At 39.6% G+C, this 23,025-nt stretch overlaps 1 protein-coding gene across 4 annotated transcripts; it reads right to left on the bottom strand.

Annotated features, from left to right (window-relative positions):
* Positions 1–1,287: 1,287 nt before the first annotated feature.
* Positions 1,288–14,963, bottom strand: LOC139544303 (LIM/homeobox protein Lhx2-like). Of its 4 annotated transcripts, none has more exons than XM_071351259.1 (6): positions 14,826–14,963; positions 12,525–12,687; positions 11,311–11,513; positions 10,423–10,805; positions 6,614–6,819; positions 1,288–4,505 (listed from the first exon to the last, which is right to left on the bottom strand). In XM_071351259.1, exons 1-6 carry the CDS (start codon positions 14,906–14,908, stop codon positions 4,209–4,211), a joined length of 1,335 nt encoding a protein of 444 aa, XP_071207360.1. In that variant the 5' UTR covers positions 14,909–14,963; the 3' UTR covers positions 1,288–4,208. The 4 variants fall into 4 exon arrangements, with proteins under 4 accessions (XP_071207360.1, XP_071207359.1, XP_071207362.1 ...); XM_071351258.1 differs by having other exon boundaries at positions 10,423–10,808; positions 14,826–14,961; XM_071351261.1 differs by lacking the exon at positions 14,826–14,963 and adding an exon at positions 12,995–13,559 and having other exon boundaries at positions 10,423–10,808; positions 12,525–12,700.
* Positions 14,964–23,025: the final 8,062 nt, after the last annotated feature.

Below are 23,025 nucleotides of genomic sequence, written 5' to 3'. Positions count from 1 at the left end.
TAAACAAACACTTTATAGCCTTTAAACATAGTTGAAACTATATTTCTGATCTCATGGATGGTCAGTTCTTGCATTTATAGCTCTGTCTATGAATTTGAGATTGGTTACATTTCTTCAGCCCCATCCCTCAGCTATTTACCAAATCAGTGGCGGGGCGCCCGCTTTGTTATTGTTTGAACTGCAGATTGCCCCTTTAAAGTATTTTAGGTGCGTTTGATTTAGCTTGCCAGGTATAATGGAACCAATGGAATAGTCCCAAAAATGTGAATATTAGAAATGTAGGAGTTCATTTCCTCTCATGATATTGTAATTTCTTAGTAGATCCCAGGTACATGGTAAATAATATAGCCAACTTTTTTTTAAAGTCAAACCATTTTTATTATGATCAACTTGTGGACACATTAACAATTACCTGTACTATTGACCTTTTCCTGTTGACAATACCTTAAAACTTAAAAATTGCAGACTTCCTGTGTTCTCACTCTTCCTTTTTCGATCAATACCCCGCTTTCTGTACAGGATCACTTAAGGCCAAAAACCGAGCAAGAGGGCCATTAGAGAGAAAAAAACATATGACCGTTAAAGCTTCAGTTTATATTTATTTTACCAAAGTTATTTGAATACGTTTTTAAGAGAACATTCTTCAGACCTCAGTAATTTGATTCAGCTGGTCTGAATGACGCTGGTGCCATGTGAAAATTGAACACATATTGCTCAAACTCATAAGAGAAAGGCTCCCTCTACGAAACGTCTATTTTATGGTGAGATTTTTCTGGCGAGCTGCCAGCCACAGCAAGCTGATTTCCTAGTGTGGGTGGAAGCACTGTATTTAAAAAAACTCTATGGACAGAAAAGATAGATGCATTCAGTAATTGTACTGTCATTCAGCCTCCTTGTAATGTTCATGCCGAAGGTAGCTCTGGATAAGAGCTTCTGCTAAACGACACAAATTACATTATAATCCAAATGGGATGAATTGTTTTTAAATGTCATTGGAAAAAGGCATGCAACAATGTTCAGACAATGTGGTCTCTCACAGCAACAAAACAGCTGGGACATTCAATAGTGTGCGGATATCAATCTCTCTTTCAAGACAAGGTGGCCCTCCAACCGGATTCCAATGAACCGAAAATAGAACCCTGTGGAACAACACAAGTAATCCTTACTTTTATACACAGCAAATACAATAAAAACATATAGGTTCACGTCTGTGCACATGCATCGTGTGTGTGTGAGTGCGCGTGTGATATCCTATAGGTAGTAACTTCAGAAAAACAACAGACTAGGTCAAGTTTTGTCCACCATTTTATGTTTTGAAAGAACTGAAGGCTTAAGTACATCAAAAGGGGGCAACTGTACAAGAATGGAAGGACAAACAAACAAACTAAAGACTGTGTAGTTAAAGGGATGTTGAATCCCAACAGCAGCTCTCCATGCATACAAGGATAAAGATAAGGTAAGAGCACCATCCTCATCCATAAGTAAAGGTAGTCACAGTCAAAAGGAAGGCAGCTTGATTCTCCATATCAGAAACACTCCTAGTCCTACCAGCTTCTAGTAGGCACCAAACAGGAAAACAACAGTCCAAAACGAGGAGGTACTACGTGAATTTGTCCAATAAGAAAAGCTAATTTCCGTTTTCCATTACAAAACATTTTGCTACTGTGTGTCCAAATGAACACGACCCAGGTAAAGTTGGTTTATTTGCCAACTACACAAATCCCTGATTAGTTTCTCTGTATCAACACCAATCAATATTCAGACAGGTCCCTACAAGGAACAATTTTGTGGGGACAATTTCAATCAACCATGTTTTGTGCGGACAATTCCAAATAAGTATTTAGAAGTGGTCTTTGTTGGATGTACCCATAAAGCATCTCAGTTCTAAGCACATTTCTTATATGTTATAATCCTACATTGTGGGGACTTTGAGAATCAGAATCAGAGTGCTGGGTTTCAACAGTAAGAACATAGAAAGACCTTCAGACTGAGGTAAGTACGGTGTGTGTGTGTGTGTGTGTGTGTGTGTGTGTGTGTGTGTGTGTGTGTGTGTGTGTGTGTGTGTGTGTGTGTGTGTGTGTGTGTGTGTGTGTGTGTGTGTGTGTGTGTGTGTGTGTGTGTGTGTGCGCTTGTGGGTGTGCATGACTCCCCTCTTTGAGGTGTAGAAGTGCATTTGGTACAACATACTGTAGAAGTGTATCTGGTACACTATACTGATATAAACTGATATCAACTCTTATGTAGTGACGAATGAGCCAATATTCAAATAGAAAGATAATATCCCCAATATGAAAACTTCATCCATGTGTTACAGCTATCAATTCATAATCCAAACAGTGTGATGCTGGAAAATAGTTAGATATGTTGTATTCAAATGGTGACTGTAAATAGTATCATTGCAATTCCATCAAACAACGAGTCAGATATCAATATACATTATATCTCATTTCCGCATACGACAGTTTATTGTTACAAAATATCGAAGTTGTAACCAACTATTACTGGTGTGTACTGCAAGCAATGACTGAGTCTAAAAGATAATGACCATGATATCTTTATATTAACTTTATCAATGTAATTCTAATTCTCATCAATGCTATTTCTATTTCATCGATCAGTCCTCACTGTGTGCAGAGTGAATTGTAAAGTAGAATTGCTTTCATTGCCATGTTGTAAGCAACAGCGGTTTGTCAGTGGGTCACCCATCCTTAGTGTGATAAAATATATAAGGCACGCTAGAGTCTTCCGGATAACCTTGCTACAGTACTTTGTATCTGCATTTTACACTCTCCAATGTTTTTTCCAAATACATTTTCAGTTTCACAGTCCTTTTCCATTGTCTTTTTTAATTTATTTTTCTTTTTTATCTCTACCTAGAAACAGAGTGGTCGGGGTGGTGGAGTGACAATCTACATCTCGGGTGAGGGTAGTGTCAGTCAGCCAACGTGGAAAGGAAACAAAGATGAAAACAGAAAAAGTATCTTCAGCTCTTGATGAAATCAAGCCGACCGCTCTGTAAGGCTTAAGTTGCTACTCATACAAAGACCAGAAATAGACGGGGCAGTAATCTAAGGTGCACGGGGAATATCATGTATTTAAGTGTCTCTCTCTTCAGTCTCTTCGTCTTTGAGTGACCTGGTGTGATGTTGGATGGGTTTAGGGAGGGGTGGGGTGGTGTGGGATCGGTGACCTCAGAAGAGGTTGGTAAGTGTGGTCTGGGATGGGGTAGGTAATATCAGAAGTGGCTGGTAAGTTTGGTCTGGGATGGGGTAGGTAATATCAGAAGAGGCTGGTAAGTTTGGTCTGGGATGGGGTAGGTAATATCAGAAGAGGTTGGTAAGTTTGGTCTGGGATGGGGTAGGTAATATCAGAAGAGGCTGGTAAGTTTGGTCTGGGATGGGGTAGGTAATATCAGAAGAGGCTGGTGAGTTTGGTCTGGGATGGGGTAGGTAATATCAGAAGAGGCTGGTAAGTTTGGTCTGGGATGGGGTAGGTAATATCAGAAGAGGTTGGTAAGTTTGGTCTGGGATGGGGTAGGTAATATCAGAAGAGGCTGGTAAGTTTGGTCTGGGATGGGGTAGGTAATATCAGAAGAGGCTGGTAAGTTTGGTCTGGGATGGGGTAGGTAATATCAGAAGAGGCTGGTAAGTGTGGTCTGGGATGGGGTAGGTAATATCAGAAGAGGCTGGTAAGTTTGGTCTGGGATGGGGTAGGTAATATCAGAAGAGGTTGGTAAGTGTGGTCTGGGATGGAGTAGGTAATATCAGAAGAGGCTGGTAAGTTTGGTCTGGGATGGGGTAGGTAATATCAGAAGAGGCTGGTAAGTTTGGTCTGGGATGGGGTAGGTAATATCAGAAGAGGCTGGTAAGTGTGGTCTGGGATGGGGTAGGTAATATCAGAAGAGGCTGGTAAGTTTGGTCTGGGATGGGGTAGGTAATATCAGAAGAGGCTGGTAAGTGTGGTCTGGGATGGGGTAGGTAATATCAGAAGAGGCTGGTAAGTTTGGTCTGGGATGGGGTAGGTAATATCAGAAGAGGTTGGTAAGTGTGGTCTGGGATGGGGTAGGTAATATCAGAAGAGGCTGGTAAGTTTGGTCTGGGATGGGGTAGGTAATATCAGAAGAGGCTGGTAAGTTTGGTCTGGGATGGGGTAGGTAATATCAGAAGAGGCTGGTAAGTTTGGTCTGTGATGGGGTGGGGTTCGTGACATCAGAAGAGGCTGGTAAGGGTGGTCTGGGAAGGACTCATACTCATGGAGTCGTGGGGGTCCATGCCCCCTGGCACGGCGGTCAGTAGAGGGTTAACCGACGGAATAGAGGGGCTTGTCAGGTCAGTGAGGGTGGTGTGGGTGCTGGAAGGACTCATTGAGGCATTGGAGAGCTCAGAGTGGGGGCCCGAAGGCGACCCCCCTGGTAGAGTGGACCCGTCCGACACCTTGTCCATCCCTGTGCTCTCCTGACGTAGTAGGTTCCGTCTAAACTTGGCCCTGGCGTTTTGGAACCAAACCTTCAAAGAACCAAAAACATATTTAAATGTTTGCTCATTAGAGAAGTGTTAGTGTGATGAACAGAAGCTGGAGGGCTGCGGGGAGTGGGGGGGGGGGGGGGGGGGGTAGAGAGCGAGAGAGACAGAAAGAGAGAGGGGGGAGGGGGGAGAGTGTTTCAAATCAAAACGACAAACATGAAAAATGGAATTCATCAAAGCCAAACGCTGGCTTTGTTGTCCTCGTTGTGTTCATTAGATCTGTGTTTTACAGCATGTCAGTTTTTTCTCATATGCAGTTATTTATACTTGTGCAAATGGTCCGTTGTGTGTTTTTGAATTCCCTATCGAATGCTAAACAGCTGGTATGATAACTCGCTGACACTTTTATTCTCACATAAAAAAAAATATTTAAAAAAGCTTTGGGTCCTTTCTTTATAGGCTATGACTTATACCAAGAGATATCTCTACTGACTGTGTGAGGACTAAATGTTTTTACTCTTGTGTAATTGTGCGGATTATGTTGAATGGGATGGAAATAGCTTGGCCGGTTTGTTTGGGATAATCGTATTACTTGAGCCATTACATAAATCAAAAACTTCCCTGATAGATTTGTCTTGCCTTTTGCACCATTATTATCTTCATTATTACCACAGTACAGATTCAGGAAGCGCAATTTATAATATTATGTTGTGTCAATATTTACTACTACTATATGTAAAACAAGTACACATACAGTGGTGGAAAAAGTACTCAATTGTCATACTTGAGTAAAAGTAAAGATACCTTAACAGAAATTGACAAGAAAAAGTCAAAGTAACCCGGTAAAATACTGCTTGACTAAAAGTCTAAAACTATTTGGTTTTAAATGTGCTTAAGTACTGTGGTGGAAAAAGTACTGAACTGTCATACTTGAGTAAAAGTAAAAAGTTAAGTAAATGCTTTACATCAAATTCCTTATATTAAGCAAACCAGACGGCACAATTGTGTATTTATTTATTTATTTACGGACAGCTAGGGGCACACCAACACTCAGACATCACTTACAAACACAATGTTTGTGTTTAGTGAGTCCGCCAGATCAGAGGCATTAGGGATGACAACACGTTATATTGATAGGTTCATGAATTGGACCATGTTGGTGTCTGCCTGAGCATTCGAAATGTAACGAGCACTTTTGGGTGTCAGGGAAAATGTATGGAGTAAAAAGTACATATTTTCATTAGGAATGTAGTGGAGTAAAAGTAAAAGTTTCCCAAAATGTAATCAGTAAAGTACAATACCCCACAAAACTACTTAAGTAGTACTTTAAAGTATTTTTTACCATCAAATGTGGCCCAGGTTGTTATCAACATTATCATGTGGTTCATTACCACATTATCACAGCACAGATAGTACATTATCTTACCACTGAACACCACTAAACAATAATTTTGCAGTCGCATAATAGCATTATCATGATGTAAGTCAACATCAGCCCATCTCACAGTTAATACATTATCATACTCCTAAATACTACATTTCCACAAAGGTAAACATTACAGCATTACCAGATCAATGCAACCACACAGCTAGCCTTGCAACAGCAACTGGCAACAGCAATGTGGATTGCTGCCTTGCCCCAAAGGTTAACACATTATCACCGGGATAAAGTGATGCACTATCTCACTGCTAAACTGAGCCTCCCTTTTGATAAAACGATTTGACAAATGCAGTAGCTTGGGCTCAGAGATACTGTATATACATGTTGAATTTAATTCTGTGGGATTGGGACTGTGGTGCACTAAACCGAAGCATGCAGATATCCAGAACAAATAAGAATGATGTACAGTATTCGTGACTGGTTAAATGCAATGCAGCTCGCACTTATCCAATGAGCATCAAGGCAGTTTGCACTTATCCAATGAGCATCAATGCCCGTATTCATCTCATAGTAGAAGTGCTGCTCTAGGATCTGGACCCCCTGTCCTTATCATCTTTATTATTAATATTATCTCAAATGCAAAACTGATGCTAGATCAGCACTCATAGTCTGAGACACTTTTTCAATATGGGCCCAGCAGTGGACTATATACAATAACATACATGTGTGTAAATAATTATCCTTTATAAAAAATAATCCTCTTTCTCACCTGCAGCACCCGTTTGGTGAGACCTGTCTTCTGGGCCAACTGTTTCAGGTCCTTGGCGTCCGGATTGTGGTTGATGGCAAAGTAGGACTTCATGGTCCTCAGTTGGTGGTGTTTGAAGGAGGTGCGCATACGCTTGGACTTGGAGCTGGAGGAGTAGTGGGAGTCTCGGTCCAGGTGGTCTCCATCGTTCTCGTTACAACTTAACGCTGAAGGGGGCGGGACAACACACACAGTTTAGTTTATGGTTACGATATGATATTATACAATAAAATATGATTCAATATGATACAATAAGATATGTACAATATTTTGTTGACCATTTTCATGGAATTTAAATTATTGTAATCTCCCGTGGGCAGATTCTCGGGTCGAGATTCGCCGGAACTCTAAATTTATCTCAAGCATAGATACAGTAATGTATCACGCAGCAGACCAAATTATTTGAGATTTTACTTCTGTGTTAACTGAGATTACATTTATTGTTAGGATCATTGGGATTGCATAATCAGAGGTTTCCAATGTGTTGTTGTTGTTATTGTTGCTGTTGTTGTTTTTGTGAATGCTACGGCAGACAGACCGTGTGTCTTATTTGTTGTCAGGAAATCTCATTACTCCTTAATACCCACAACTCTGAGAGAAAATTAAACAAATAATAAATAATATAAATAAATAATATGTTGACATGAAAAACGCATGAGATTGACTGGGTAGCAACACATATCTTTAGTGTTCTCATCACTGTGTAAGTAGTACAGTGTGAAAAAGTATTGCAATTGATCATTATTAGACTGAGGTTACAGCATGTTCCCTTTTTGCTTCTGTAAGTACAGTGTAACAATACAATAATTGTTGTATTTACTGGAAAAATCACTGTAAAGTGTTACTAATCATTCCTTAAAAAACGAGGACAACAAATCCATTTGCCAAAGGAGTCAAGAGATAATACAATGGGAAATGCCTAGTGCATATTATGGACTTTTTCCAAAAGAACACCTTAAGGCGACCAAAGTGCCATGCATTTTCACAGTGAAGGGACAGTGTGATGCAGTGCAGCCTGGGTTTGATAGACTTATTTTTCACAGTGAAGGGACAGTGTGATGCTGTGCAGCCTGGGTTTGATAGACTTATTTTTCACAGTGAAGGGACAGTGTGATGCAGTGCAGCCTGGGTTTGATAGACTTATTTTTCACAGTGAAGGGACAGTGTAATGCAGTGCAGCCTGGGTTTGATAGACTTATTTTTCACAGTGAAGGGACAGTGTGATGCAGTGCAGCCTGGGTTTGATAGACTTATTTTTCACAGTGAAGGGACAGTGTGATGCAGTGCAGCCTGGGTTTGATAGACTTATTTTTCACAGTGAAGGGACAGTGTGATGCAGTGCAGCCTGGGTTTGATAGACTTATTTTTCACAGTGAATGGACAGTGTGATGCAGTGCAGCCAAGTCAGGGTTTGATAGAATCTGGACCTCTAGATGATTGTGAAGGGTATGTCAACAAACGCCCTCAGGTGGCAGCAAAACTCCAAAACAGAAAGAAAGAATGAAAGAAAGAACGAAAGAAAGACAGAAAGAAAGTAAATAATAAAGAAAATGGGAAAGAAAGAAAAATAAAGGCCTTATTCTATATTGTATAACACTGCAGGCTAGAATTGTATTAGATTTGAGATGTAGGGTCAGAGAAGTGGGTCAGAGAAAAGGAAGATAGGTCTAGGCCTATGTCAGTTGATTTTAGATTGAAAACCTGTATTTCATTCAAATGTAATTCGACTTTATTTTATATATCGCTTATTTATGTATTTATATATCAGATTGGGAGGGAATTGTGAAAATAATAGTACCCATTGAGGATTTTATACCACAATCCTGACAAAAAAATGTTATTTGTTTATAAAATAAGTCTTTAAAATAATGTATAAATATTATGTAATTACATTTTCATGCTCATGGTTAGTGAAGCACACTCAGAACTATACAAAATGTTATGCAAATAAAATCCAAAATCTCTTCCCCAAAACAGAATGCCAGAGAATGGATCCAATCTTTTACCTATTAGCGCTACCATTCATGTTTAACTGCGGCTTTCGACTTTTCGCCTTTCTTATTCAAATCACCTTATGCCGCCGCATTATAGAGCTACACACATTTATATTGTAGATCGTATCCTATTCTCGAAAAACAGATATACGTTCATTGGGGAGGACGGGCTCGTGATAATGGAGCGGAATTTGTGGAATTATGGTGTCATTCCTTTCCATTTGCTCCGTTCCAGCCATTATTATAACCCGTCCTCCCCCTCTGCAGCCTCCTGTGATATACATATCTAGGCCTATCCTTGTTAGGCCAATCCTTATTGTTCTGATCCTACACATGTAACTAAATATATGAATGATAAGTAGACATACTGAATACCAAGTATCGCTTTTCAAAATGTCAGTCGTGTGTTTTTTCCCACAAAAGTATTACAGAATAAGAGCTACGTGGTGGTGCGCGAGTCGGTTCTTTATTTATGAAGGGGTAACATATTACTGGATGTGGGAGACTTGCTCTCCAGCCTCACTGGGGAAGTTTAAATCAGGATTCTACACAGGTGCTCCCATGTTCTACAAGCAATCCGACATTGATTTACCGACCCAAAAACCCAACAAACAGCGAGACTCAACAAGTGAACGTGTGGCTGGGAATTTGGTCGTCTGTCTCTCTCTCTGTCTCTCTCTCTCTCTCGCTCTCATCTTTTTTGAAGTCCTACTCCCCATCTGAGCTATTTTCCACTTGTCTGCTTCTATTGTCGTCTAAAAATCTTTCACATCGAACCACTCTCTTTTTTTAACGAGGTTTGAGCGAGGTTCCAAGTTTTGAGAGGTTTTAGAAGACTAAATCGACCGTGTATGAGAAAATGTTCAATGGAAATAAGTGTAACATTTTCAATAATAATCCAATGGAGTGTTTCAAGACATCATTTCATTATGCACACGTCACTCTATAGCATATTGAAATGGAACATACAGAATATTAGTATAGGACATGCAGAATTGAGTAGGCCTTCAGAAGCAGTTTCTCTTTGAATGCATTAACGCCGTTTAGTTAGTGGGCTATGCGAGTTCATCTCGTAGTTTTTCTTTATTATAGATAGTTTATCTTAATCTATTAGATTGGAAGTGGACGCATCAGTAGGCTCAAGTGCGCTCCCATTCCACAAATCAACAGAGGCTTCCATTGAACTTCAAAATGTTCCATCACATCTTTGACCAAATAATACATCTTGTTAGAATTATGCTGTCTAATAAAGGTGAGTTATTCAATAAATCAACATAGATATCCGTCAGATTAAAAATACGGCAGGCTTAGTCTCTGCGTAAAAACATCCAAAGCACAACATTGTGTAATATTACGTACAATTTGATGGAAGCATTTAGTTCATGCATAGGCCTACTGATTAACTGCTCATTGTTTTCCAACGTTTCAACGTTTGTATAGACATTTGTATTTCCCAAAACGGTTCAGACAAAAGATGATATTTCTCACTGAAAGTAGGTAACACAGTCCATTGAAATAAGCGACAGATCTTTTTCAGAAGAGTGTATTTCCATCAAACTAAAATAGTTCAAATGAGTCCATCAGTCCACTCTTTAGCTCTTAATTGTCTTTCATTCCAATAGAGATTTCACACACACTATGAAATAGAGTAGTCATTTTTTCTTTCATTTCAACATTAGTCAATCGCATTACAACTGTGTGTTACTGCTTCGTGGCACTTTTGTAGATGACCATAATGCCATTCATGGGTAACCGGTACATACAAACTCGTCCTACCTGCGTTGTAAGCAGCCAGATCTGCTCCAGGCCCGGGACTTTTCCTTTTCCTCGGCCTTCCTTTCTGCCCCGTACCGACGCCGTTGTAATACTGCATCCCCAGCGAGTTGCCCGTGCCGCTCTCGCCAAGTCCTTTGCCCGAGGCTACATCCCCCGCGTGATTGAAATGCGCTTGATATTCCCCTTGTATGAGTGTCTCAAAGTGGAGCCGGCAGTACACAAGACTGTCCCGCATTCCGAAGTGATCTCCGGTCGTGAGCATTTTATTGCAGCTAGTACAGGTGAAACAGTTCAAGTGGTAGACCAAATCCCTCGCCCGCATGACCATCTCCGACGCCGAGATCCCGAGATGGCACCGGGCGCACCTCTGGACGGAAAACCTCCTGCTTGGGAGAAGAGAGCGGATGACACAAACACGTACAGAATTTAGATTCACAACATGGTCAGCAAACTTTAGTTTGTGGACATTACGATGAAGAACATTGATGTAAAGTTGTTATTAAGCAATACAGGCATATTAATTATCATGCGTAAAAGGTGTCATGCCTTCAGGCCTTCATATTTGTTTGTGTATTCTTGCCATTTTGCCACTTCAACTATGATATTTTGGTTTAGACTAGTAAAGCATCCAAAGCAACCACAGGCCTGCCAGAATCGTGATAGCAAAGGCTAATTTGTATATAATAAATGGATAACAAGCTACCATGCTTTGGGAACATTAGCCTATACCATCACTAACTCTCTGAAAGGGGTTACAGGCTTGTCATTGGAGTAGCAGCAGCTGGTGCCTAAGTATGCTAGTTGTAGGCGTAATTGGATATCGCTCTTGTTTTCATGCTTGCTTGGCCTGTTGTTGTTGTCATAGCCGTAGCCTTGTGTCTTGGTTACCTGTAGTAATCTTCTTTGCAATAGATGCTGCCGTCTTTACTGAAACAGGTAAGCTCGGACTCGAGGTTTAGTTTGCACTCGCAGCACTTGAGACAGCGCATGTGCCACTGTTTGTCCACCGCGAGCAAGTAGTAGCGGTCAGATATCTTTCCCCCGCATCCCGCGCACAAGGCCACACGGTCGCTGTTGATGGACGTCATACTCTGAACAGGGAATGGATAATCAGTTTTATGTTTACAATAAGAACACATTATTGATAGTATATCACCAATGGATGTCAAGGCCAATACCGTATAATAGTCAACATTTTACGCACACATATTTAATATGTGTCCATATACTTTTTAGGGATACAGCCATGAAAGCAATATATAAAATGGTAACACTAGATATACCCTAAATGTGGGATGATGTAACACGTAGGCCTAAAAGGTAGACCTAACTCGTAGGCCTGACATGTAATCCTAGACCAGAATATTTGAATGCAGCAGAAACCTTATTTTTTTGTTGAGGCATGTACATCATATATTATGAAAGAAAAATATATATCTAATTTCGAAACCTTATCAACATTTCTTTCACATGAAACACTCAATATTATCACAAATTAACGAATCGTGGTGACCTATTGCAAAAAATATTCGATTGGGCCTAATAAACTAATTAAAAAAAGAATAAAAGATAAAACATTATAATTGTGTTTAGAGCAATGAATGCTTCTGGAAGATAACCTTATTTTACATATTTTGGACAATTCTTATAATATCCCACCTAAATAGGCTATCAAAGTGCTCAAGATTATTATCTGTTAGATTTAATTATTGGATTGTGAATGAACATGCATGGCCTTAAAATGGGCAGACATAGGACCATGTTTAGTGTAAAAGTTTTTACCATAATCCTAAGTGGGCCTATGTACATGCATCTGAAAAGAAACTTCGTGAATCAAATGATAAAGTTATTGTAGGCTAACGTGTTTTTCCAGAGGCATACGAAATACTAACCAATAAATCATGAATAATATACTTTACGCACGCACACAGGGTTTGCAAATGTGAACGGCTAACGGCTAAGTGCTGCTTGCTATCTTATAAAGAATTGTATTTTAATCGCAGTTCACTTTCTAAGCATATATTCCGTCGAAATGAAATCTTCATGTGTGCTTTCACATGCCTGAACAGCACAGGTCCTTCTTTAAAAAGACATTCACCCACCGTCTCAGTTTCCCCCATGTCTATAGCCGAACTGATGGCGGTAGATTCGCCCTTCACCCTCCGGTCCATCTCGTCGATGACCCCCTGCATCTCGCCTCCCGGGAGCCCGTGGAAGAGCATCGTGGAGACTGGAGGGCTACACTTGCAAGCGTCTCCCTCAGATCTGCAGGCCAAAACTTCCATGAGACGCAAATTTAGCCCATGCATTTAAAGTGAATGGCTCCAATCTATTGTTTTAGAAAGTAAAAAAATCCAAGCCAAGAATGATGATAGGCTACAAAAAAATTGAAAGATATTGAGAAAACATTTTCGTTTACAACACTGTGCTTTGTAATTGCAGGCATTATTATAGTAAATATTCCGTTTTCTATATAGACTATAGTTTACACAATCTTTGAACACGTTATGAAAATTATACAAAATATCCTACTATTTACAAACAATAGCTCAGAAGTGTTATAGAAACATACCAGCAAACCACAAAGTCAATGCTGGATCCAGTAACAGCGCTCAACTTGCAGATTTCAAGATGCACAAAAATGCACCAATTTCAGTCTGTCATCGGATTAAAGTGATCAAGGACTACTGCAAACGTTCAGCTTGCATTACGACCAAAATGGACAAGGCAAAAATTATTCCAAGAGACAATACAGAAAGAAAAAACAACTAAAAACACGGCAGAATTGTAGTGGTGAGTATCCTGGCCTCCACTCTTGAGTTCACAACAGCGAATTTCAATACTGCTTGTGGATGCTGGCGCAAAACGTTTCAAAACCGACGAATATCGATCGAATATAACAGAATAACAAACGCAAGGAAGGAATGCGTAAAAACGCACAATTGTTCGTGTCCAGCACTGGTTATTACAAAACAGACGTTGTTTTCTTACAGGTATCCAGCTCTTCGGCAAAGCGATCACTGAGCTCTATGTGTGTGTGTGCAATTTAGGAGGAGGAGTTGACTATTGGTTCGATGAGTACAAATCTCTTATCAAGACTCTCCGCACTGGCCTCACAGCCTCGTTTCGCTTCCCACCTTCTCCGTACCTATAGCTACCCTCCGCGCCTTTTCTACGGGGACTCGTACGTCACGCAGCTATTTCACTCGTTCATTGGTTTGCAAACGTCACCAAAATGATCCTTATTACAATATTGCTCGAGTTTTAAATGTAAAAGCCTAAATGAAGACCGTTATGTCTATTGGTGTTGTTCAGCGTCATTGTTTCCTCGTGGTCTTCGATGTCACAGAGATGATTATGAAGTTTTAATCATTTCTATAAAAGACAAAAGGATTATTATTATATTTTGACTTTTCATGTAATTTAATCTAAGTACAGTTAGTGTTTACATAACAACGCATAAACATTAGCAAACCTATTCAAAACGTATTTGCACGTAAAAAGTTATGGTAAGGTCTCCAGGTTTTGGAAATTGTGTGATGTCAGAACTATGGTATCCACGTTACACTATAAACCTTATTTCTTTATTTAATTATTTATTTAGATATGGACTGTACACTGCAATTCAGCTCTTAGCTGTCAATTATGTGTACACCATTCAATAAACTAAACTAAAATCTAAGAAATATTAGTAACTTATAGATGCTGGAATTCAATCACACTCCCATTTGTGTCATTGCCAAACTACATGTGAGGGATCTACCTAGTCTGGAAATAGACTTAGCTCATGCATTAACAATTATATTTCACTGAAACGAATAGCATACTGTTTACAATCCTATTGATTGAATTTGAAAACAGAATACTCGGATTTGGCTATATATATCTGAACCTTATTATGCTTTCTGAGTTTATCACGGACGGTGAATGGGACGGTGAATGGGAACGCACTATGGCATGGTTGGCACAGTGCCGTGTGTGTGTGTGTGTGTGTGTGTGTGTGTGTGTGTGTGTGTGTGTGTGTGTGTGTGTGTGTGTGTGTGTGTGTGTGTGTGTGTGTGTGTGTTAATATGCGTGCCCGCGGCGTGTGTGATATTAAGTAGGCTAATCTTTAGTCCATCTCAGAAAAGTTACAGAAAATCATTGTTTGTTTTTCCCTTGTTTTGTTATATAACTGTAATCACTATTAACATAATGACACCATTGTTGTTTTTATTAATTGTAATAATTTGTAGTTAAGCCTTGCCAACTGATTGTTTAAAAGAAGAATGAGAAAATCCGAAAATTAACTATTGGGCAAACTACACCCCAGACAGACGGTCAATGTCTGACTCCGCGGTGGAGTGCCATCCATCTCAACAAAGGGAAAGTGACAGATGAACAAATCACAGGTCCTTCTTTACCTTACTGCACCTCTTAGCGACGTCATCCTTTCGCTGCAGCCGCTGACTCCTGGACCATCTGTTCGCAACCCCAACGGGCACATTGGACAACACAATGCCCGGACCAGCTCCGTCGCAACAGCGGTGACTTAAACTCCAACAAAGAAGAACAACGCCTTCGGCCGCAGGGGACCGGGGCTCTCGGTCGCCCCCGACATCATACCACCAGCGCCGGGGCTGCAGCAGAATAGCTTGTGATTAATCCATGTAATTAACAGCCATTGAGCGTGTCCTTACACTGATTTTACCTCCATATTTCTTCATCTGTCTGTGGCTATATTGGCTAACTTTCTGGGACTCATTGATGGGTGGCCAAATGAGGCATCCGAAATTTAAAAAAATTATTTCGTTTTTTTTTTAAGGGAACATTGGTTGTTTTAATTTAGCCACATAAAGCAATAGGAATGTGCTTACTCTTGGGTTATGCCATACCCTTGACATAGATATTTACGCATTTTATCCACCTGGGATTTTTTTTTTCTTCTTAGCTATAAAAATAACAAAATCTGACAAATAACAATAGGCTATACTAATAATAATTATGATTCATTCTGTGTTATTTGAATATGTACGTATTGTTATTTATCTTATGGTAGTAGGCTATTATTTACATAGGTAAATCAGTTGCTATGTACATAAACATTGCCTATAGGCCGATTACACGTTTATGTCACCAACAATCCTCAATAAAGACAGCATGGATGTAAAGAGTGCTATCACTCAACCAAAAAGTGTTACTTTGCTTGTTATGTGAGGATTAGTTTCGTTTAGTCACGCGAAGCTGGGAGCCTATACTGTCGACACACAAATGCTCGCGTGCCAAATGAGACGTGTATTGCATCGTTTGCGATTCGTAACGCACCCCGTCTGCCTTGGATAACTTGGTCTTCTGAAACACACCGGGAGAAAACGTCTTATTCTCAGGGGTCCCGGTGCTGTATACATGGCCATAATTGATGACACAATATTATTCTTCTGCCTAGAATGCTGCTGGACACAGCGTAGTGCCATTCAAACATATGCAGCGAACCATAAAACAAATAAATAAAATATTAGGCAACGTTTCACTTTAAACAGTATCGACTTAAGTCAACATACAATGAATGTCTCGTCAAGATAATCGTTTTACTAACTAATCAGAGATAATATACATAATAGTTCTACTAATCACACATTTTGTTATGGAAATTTACTTAATGAAACATAGGCTTTCAAATAACCTATAGTTTTCCTATAGACGTATGATATACATTAAATCAGTGAATAAAGTGTATGCATTTCCATGTCATATATTTCCATGGGGTTTTGCTACAACCACAATGAACAACTCGTTTGCATTATTTTCTTACAGTTTTGTGGTAAAGAAATTAACAGTAACAAAAAGCAGTGCATATTTTGCTATAGGCCTACTTCATAATTCTCCAATTAATAGATTATTTTGAGGATACCCATCCTCACCAGCATAATTTCTCTTGCCTTAGGTTAATTTAAAGGGACCTTTCAAAAATGTTAAACTTTATATAAATCATCTCCAGCACCACCCCAACATCAACATATGTGAAAATTGGCGTTTCTATGTTTTGTTGTAAAAAAAAGTAGAGGAAGATAAGTGTTTCACATGACATAATCGGTGTGCATCATGTGATTTTAACCAATTATGAGTAGGCATTGGCTACTAATTGTCTACTAATTGGTTGATGATGTCATTGGAAACACATCTTTTTACTACATATTTGTTTTATACCATTTTCACATATATTGATGTTGGGGTGGTGATGGAGATGAATATGAAATTGATAATTGTTGAAATTTCCCTTTAATGCCAAATCAAATATAATGTTCTATCAAACAGCTGGGGAAAAACACGCACAATGACTCCATTAGGCTATCAACATTCAAGTATTTAAGAATGTACAGTATCGTATCTATAGGCTATGTCAGTTAAGTCCACCACAATGTTGATGTTTCTTCCACTCAGAGAAACTCACAAACATCCCCTGGTTCTCTCATTGAATGAAAATGTCTCCCCAGTATATCCTTGAGTTTGAGCGAGCCTCGTTAGTATATTTTTTTGGCCCGCGTGCTGCTTCGGTCCTTATTTATCAGTGCGTGCGCTTCAAACAGCTCTTAATGAGATCTGTGATATCGTGGGGAAGTGGGGTATTAACTTCATGACTACTTAGAGTGAACATCTACCTTGAGAAGATTTCCCGTGTATAAAAAAGAAAGGGCGGGACAAGGCAAGACGACGTTTTGCTAAATCACTGAGTAAAATTGAGCTGAACTATTTCTTTGTTCTTCAAAATTAATAAGACACATTTAATTGATAGGCCTATTCAAATAGGCGGGGTCAGTGTCAAACGAGAGAATAGGCCTGTGACGTGAATTCAGTGGTAGGTTGCATGTGTTTCTGATTCTGTGTTGGAGGCTTCAAGGATAACATTTAAGCATGTCCAACACTTTCACATTGACAGGCTTGGAGTCTTTGCGCTTGCCAAAGGCGCGAGCGCTTGCTGCCAAGACTGGCGAAGCATATGGCACATTTTCGCTCATACATTCAAACGATATGTTATTGTGTATCACTTAAGCCTACTTAACCTCCCGAAGCGAAGAGCCTGAGCAAATAATGGATTGGAGAAGGATCGTGGAAAAGAAATAAAGTCCTTCGGGTCTTTTGAGTGAGAAACAATGATGTTTGCAGCTTTTGTCCAAACATCCAACACCACACATTATTTGGGTTTTGATGTGGTTATTAAGTTTTGGAGCTCATCCTGAAAACAAACACAAGAATATCCTAATGACTCGGCAAATAAGAAATATTTTGCCCTTTTAGGTGCTGTGTCTTGAGATTTCCCAATCGATGTAAACTGAGGTCTTTTTGTAGCTTATCATTTCCCTCTTCATTGAATACTTCAACCACTCACTTCTGATTTATGTAATTAGTGCTTTTTTGTGCGCGCGCGCCCCTGAGCGTGTGTGTGTGTGGGTCTGTAGCGCCACCCGCTGAACATGCGCCAGCGGCTCTATTTCTCGCTCAGGAGTGATATGGCGTATTAGAAAAAGCTGGTTTCTGCAGGTTGCCAAATGGCACAGCATGGATTATCTAGTTTATTGGACATGTTTCAAAACATAATGCATGTTTGTTTACACGATTGAATGTTCATTTCATCCTACTCTACATGTTAATTTCAAAACGTGAAACCTGTATATAGGCCTTTGGGTGTGAGAGATGTTAAAAGTGTCCTTTCAGGTATTAGTTAGTCTACTATAGCTCTATAATTTAAAATAGGGGTAGATAATCGTATATATGGGATAATGTAATTTATTTGTTCTTAGCATAGAAGTTCACTTTGGAAATAAGTTGTAAAACAACAAACGAAAACGAACGAGTAAACTTAAATAACATTTCTAATCCTCTCCACTTGTTTGAGGTAAAAGGGATCCGAATATCACTTGCTGAGTAATAATTAACTCGATGTTGGGTCAACAATGTGTATTTTAGAATAGCCTATTACAACAGCTTATGCCGGTTTAACAAACAACATTATAAGAAGACCAGTGAAATCCATTAACCTGCAACAATGAGATACCAACAGTTGAAAAGAAACCGTTACGAAAGGTCTAAATGATTTTACATTGAATACCTAAACTCAAATACCTCGGGATTTCGACGTGTATCAAGGTGTACCATGGTAGGATTTAGTTACACATACAGCCTATCTGTAATCTATTCAATTAAAACAACGTGGAGGCGCAGAAAAGCCCCCCTCGTAGCACAAACACGAAAGAGCCTTGGTACGTCCTAAATCCGTATGCAAATAAAAACTCATGTAATACCCTTAATTGAATAAATGCATATTTATCATTTACGTCCTCTGTCTGGAATAATGTTAGCTCATGCATTAAACATAAAGTTACCCACGTCTGCGCGCGTGGATAAAATGTGATATTGTGAGGATTTGTTGAACAGTGTTTAGTGGTATCTTGTATTCTCACTCTCCAACATTTGCTCTTATCTTCTTTAAAGGCCCAATGCAGTCAAAACGTGATTTCCTGTGTTTTATATATATTTCCACACTATAGATTGGAATAATACTGTGAAATTGTGAAAATTATGATAATGGTTTTTAGTATGACGGCTGTTTGAAAAGACCACCTGAAAGGTCAGCCTGTTTTGGTGGGATGGAGTTTTCCTCTGCCTGGTGACACACCAGGCCGTTAATTAGTTAATAGACCAATAGAAAAAAAGAATTCCAAACCTCTCTGCCAATAACAGGTCATTTTCAGTTTTCCCCTCCCCACTCAGGCAACTCCCAGACAGTCAGCAAATTTCTTGCTCGAGAAATTGCTCTTTGCTAAGAAGCTATTTTTGTTAATTAACAATCACAGAAAGGTACTTAATTCTTACCCAGAAATGATTTGATATTGAGATCAAAATGGCTACATAGGAGCTTTAAATAAATTCACACCTGTGGATAAAGCAGATTACCTCGGTCTCCCTGTGCACAGGTCACCCCACTACCAGCACTAGCAGCAGCGACAGCAGCACCACCACCAGCACCACCAGCACTACCACCACCAATAACACCAGCCCCACCAATACCAACACCACCACCAGCCCCACCAATACCAACACCACCAGCACCACCAATACCAACACCACCAGCACCACCAATACCAACACCACCGCCACCAGCAACACCAGCACCAACACACTAGTACTTTTGTCTCCTGTTTGTCAGTTTATTTGTTTTTGGTAAAAGTATAAAGCTCTTTCAAAACTGTTATTTATGTGTTCTATGTATTCATGTCGCGGGTAATCATTTGTTTAATCTCTCAATGTCTGCGTTCAGAACGCTTGCTCTGGTCTCCTTTTGCGCTGGAAGTCTACATCCATTTTGATTCCCCTTCGCGCGTAATTTATGATGCACCTTGTCACCAAGGTTCCTGCATTTTTGGGGCTCACTGGATTCAGGGTCCATGATCAAATCGCGTGCGCGTTTCCACACTTGATATCGTGCGCATGGCACAGTGGCACAGCTCCTCATTGCTCGCTTTCACACGTCAGTTGTACATTTCCGATAATAATATATTATTTCTATTTCTTGATATGGAGAGTCTAATTAATAATAAGATACTCATAACATATGGAATAATCAACTAATTCAAATGGAACAAAAATGCAGCAATCCAATGTATTATCCACGCAGAGGGCCACCATTTTTGCTATAAAGTAGCCTAGTTGGCATACAATTTGGAATCAACTCAACTGTTTTGGTTGTGGCCCTGGGCATTCACTAGAAATCGTTATTCATATGTATGTTTTCTTTGATTGAATAAAAAACGTCAATGTTGTATGCTCTCTAGTCTTTAAATTCAAGTGCATCTATAATTCAAAAACTGCGCTGTGATGTTGATGTTTCAACACTGCGCGTTTACTTGCGCGTAAGCGGTTTACTTTGCGCGACTAGAATTCATTTAGTGATATATTGTTATTTTTCTGCTTTTGGGCTGGGACCCCAACTTTACTCGCTAATAAGTTCAGGACTTTCCCTTTGCCTTCCCTTCAGATACACCGAACGAAAAAGCCCACTCCACATTTAAATCCCTCACCCTAATCCTCATTGTTCGTTTAAAATGAAGGGGAAATTGGATTTCTCTGTGTGTGTGTCTGTGTGTGTGTGTGTGTGTGAAAGAGAGAGAGAGGAAGCGAGAGAGAGAATTGAATTGAACTGAGAGCGAGAGAGTGGGAGAGGGAAAGACAGTGTGAGAGAGAGGGAGAGGGAAAGACAGTGTCAGAGAGAGGGAGGGATGGAAAGACAGTGTGAGAGAGGGAGAGGGAAAGACAGTGTGAGAGAGAGGGAGAGGGAAAGACAGTGTGAGAGAGTGGGAGAGGGAAAGACAGTGTGAGAGAGAGGGAGGGATGGAAAGACAGTGTCAGAGAGAGGGAGGGATGGAAAGACAGAGAAGTAGAAAGAGAGCGGGAGGAATGGAGAGAGAGGGAGTGGGCATCTTGGGGGTGGTGGGTGGTGGATGGTTATGAACGCATGCACAATGCATTAAATGTATATACATATGTTTAATTGTTTAATAATAAGCTAAATGCCAATTAAGTATGATAAAATCATATTTCATGATGTTCTCCTGAGTTGCACTGTATTATTATCTTTATTCATTATGCACATTAAAGAGTGCACCAATAAACTGCATTAGAAATAAGCTCCTCTATCTCATCATATCAAATATGCATCTTCAAGGCCTATAACCAATTTATATTTCATTTCATATAGTCAGACAAGAACCACATACATTGTAAATAACAGAATATAAGGCCCCTCAGGTGCTTTCGCAATAAGCCTGCATGTCACAAGAGTACCAAACCACAGCCGTGGAATATGGACTATGGACTAATGTGCATTTGAATGAGATGTTGACACCTAAAAACACCTGGAATTGAAAACATTGATGTGGTCCACAGCTAAACATGTACAGTAAGAAAATAAGTCGATTAGGCCTATCTGTTTGAATACCTGTCCAACAAGAGAAAATGACAGTAAAGAGAGTTAGAAAGACATCTCCAAAGTATTGTCGTCGTGACTCGTGGTAATGTCCTTATAAGGGTGAGAGTACACACATAGCCTAATGGGGGGGGGGGGGGGGGTTCTGAACACAGTGACCCAATTTCTCTTGACCGATGAGTTTTTGGACGTTTTTAATTGTGCATCTCAGGCCAACCGATATTTGGAACAGTTTACTTACGAAAACACATTAAAGTTGTGTAAGAACATATCAATATTTTATGTTCTTCCGTTACTTTCAGATGCTTATCTCTTAGTAATATAATCATTCATCTTATGCTAATGTTGACAATACCAGGCTCATTTCTACATTAGAATACGGAGAGAGAGAGAGCTAATAAAAGTAATTGAATGTGAACAATGAAATCCTTAAATCATCATCATGGTAAGTGTAACTAATGTGTTATGACTTGGAACACTTTAATGCAAATAATGACTTTGTCATTTTGATTAGGCTCATTAGTATGGCACAGCATTCTTAACGAAACGAGCAATTTGGGCATACAAATTCGATGCAATCCATAACATTAATTCAAGGGTCATCTAAAACGTCATGTTTTTTTGTATTACGAATTGACCCACTGTAGCCTATATCTTATTCATTTGTGCTTTGATTTCTTGTGATTTCTTAGTCAAATCACATTTGGTGTGTAGCCTATGCTATTTCTATCCTATCATTTTCCAACCAAGGGCAATAACATCTCATATCCTTGTCAACATGATCCACATTTTTTAAAACGCAACTATGATTTATCTTTCTTGCGAAAATGAAATAGCACTTTTATCCTAATAACTTGAGAAGCACACTTGAATTGAGCGCAATATGCGCAAAAGTTAGTTGTACATTACTTTTAATGATATTTTCTGAAACAGAGGTTGCAAGGTCACTTACACGTGCAATTTCAAAATAATTTGCATCATTCTACAGTTCTAGCCTAACTGTAGAACAACTAGGCGGCTAATTAGGCTATCAAAATAGATAACTGCAAAAACAATTTTACTTTAGTATACATTGATATGAAAGAAGATACAGTATATATAAAGCAGAACAAAATTGGATAGTGCATTGTCAAGCATTTTCACATTGTGGACATTTGCAATTGTTTCCATCCCAGTCTCACTGTAGCAGGAGAAAGTGTCGAGACTCGAACTGTAGTTCCCCACCACTAGCCACCAGTGTAATAGGAGTGAGTGGGAGCATAACGGAAACTCGAACTGCAGCATGTATGCTCTGGACTTGCTGGCAATGATAAAGGGATGACATTGCACAATGAACCAACCGGCACATTTTGTCTCGTGCGTCAATGGACAGAGAATTCTTAGAATGTAGAGGTCATCATACTGAGAAAAACAGTATGTGTGAACAGAACAACATTGGATAGTGCATTGTCAAGCACTTTTGTTAGGTTATCACTGTTTCATTCTACTGTGGCAATTTAAACGGTACCTTTCGTCTGCATCATGCGACTCAAACGTAGCCGAAGATTGGCTTTGTGGTACATGTAGTTCATAGGGAGGCAGCGCGAGGCTGCAGATACATACATGTTTTGCTCCTACGGGACTACAAGTCCCACGGTTCAGTG

Source organism: Salvelinus alpinus, chromosome 18 (assembly GCF_045679555.1).
Source record: "Salvelinus alpinus chromosome 18, SLU_Salpinus.1, whole genome shotgun sequence".
In the NCBI taxonomy this organism is placed as follows: domain Eukaryota; kingdom Metazoa; phylum Chordata; class Actinopteri; order Salmoniformes; family Salmonidae; genus Salvelinus; species Salvelinus alpinus.
The sequence above is the reverse complement of the archived record's forward strand: the minus strand, read 5'-3'. Positions and strand labels throughout refer to the sequence as shown.

Excerpts from the sequence above, each read along its gene's own strand:
- LOC139544303 (XM_071351258.1), bottom strand. The coding sequence starts at position 14,908 with ATGTGCCCGTTGGGGTTGCGAACAGATGGTCCAGGAGTCAGCGGCTGC. Across the intron at positions 11,514-12,524 it reads ACATGGGGGAAACTGAGACG|AGTATGACGTCCATCAACAG; the intron begins GTGGGTGAATGT and ends TTCCCTGTTCAG. Across the intron at positions 10,809-11,310 it reads TGCAAAGAAGATTACTACAG|CAGGAGGTTTTCCGTCCAGA; the intron begins GTAACCAAGACA and ends TCTTCTCCCAAG.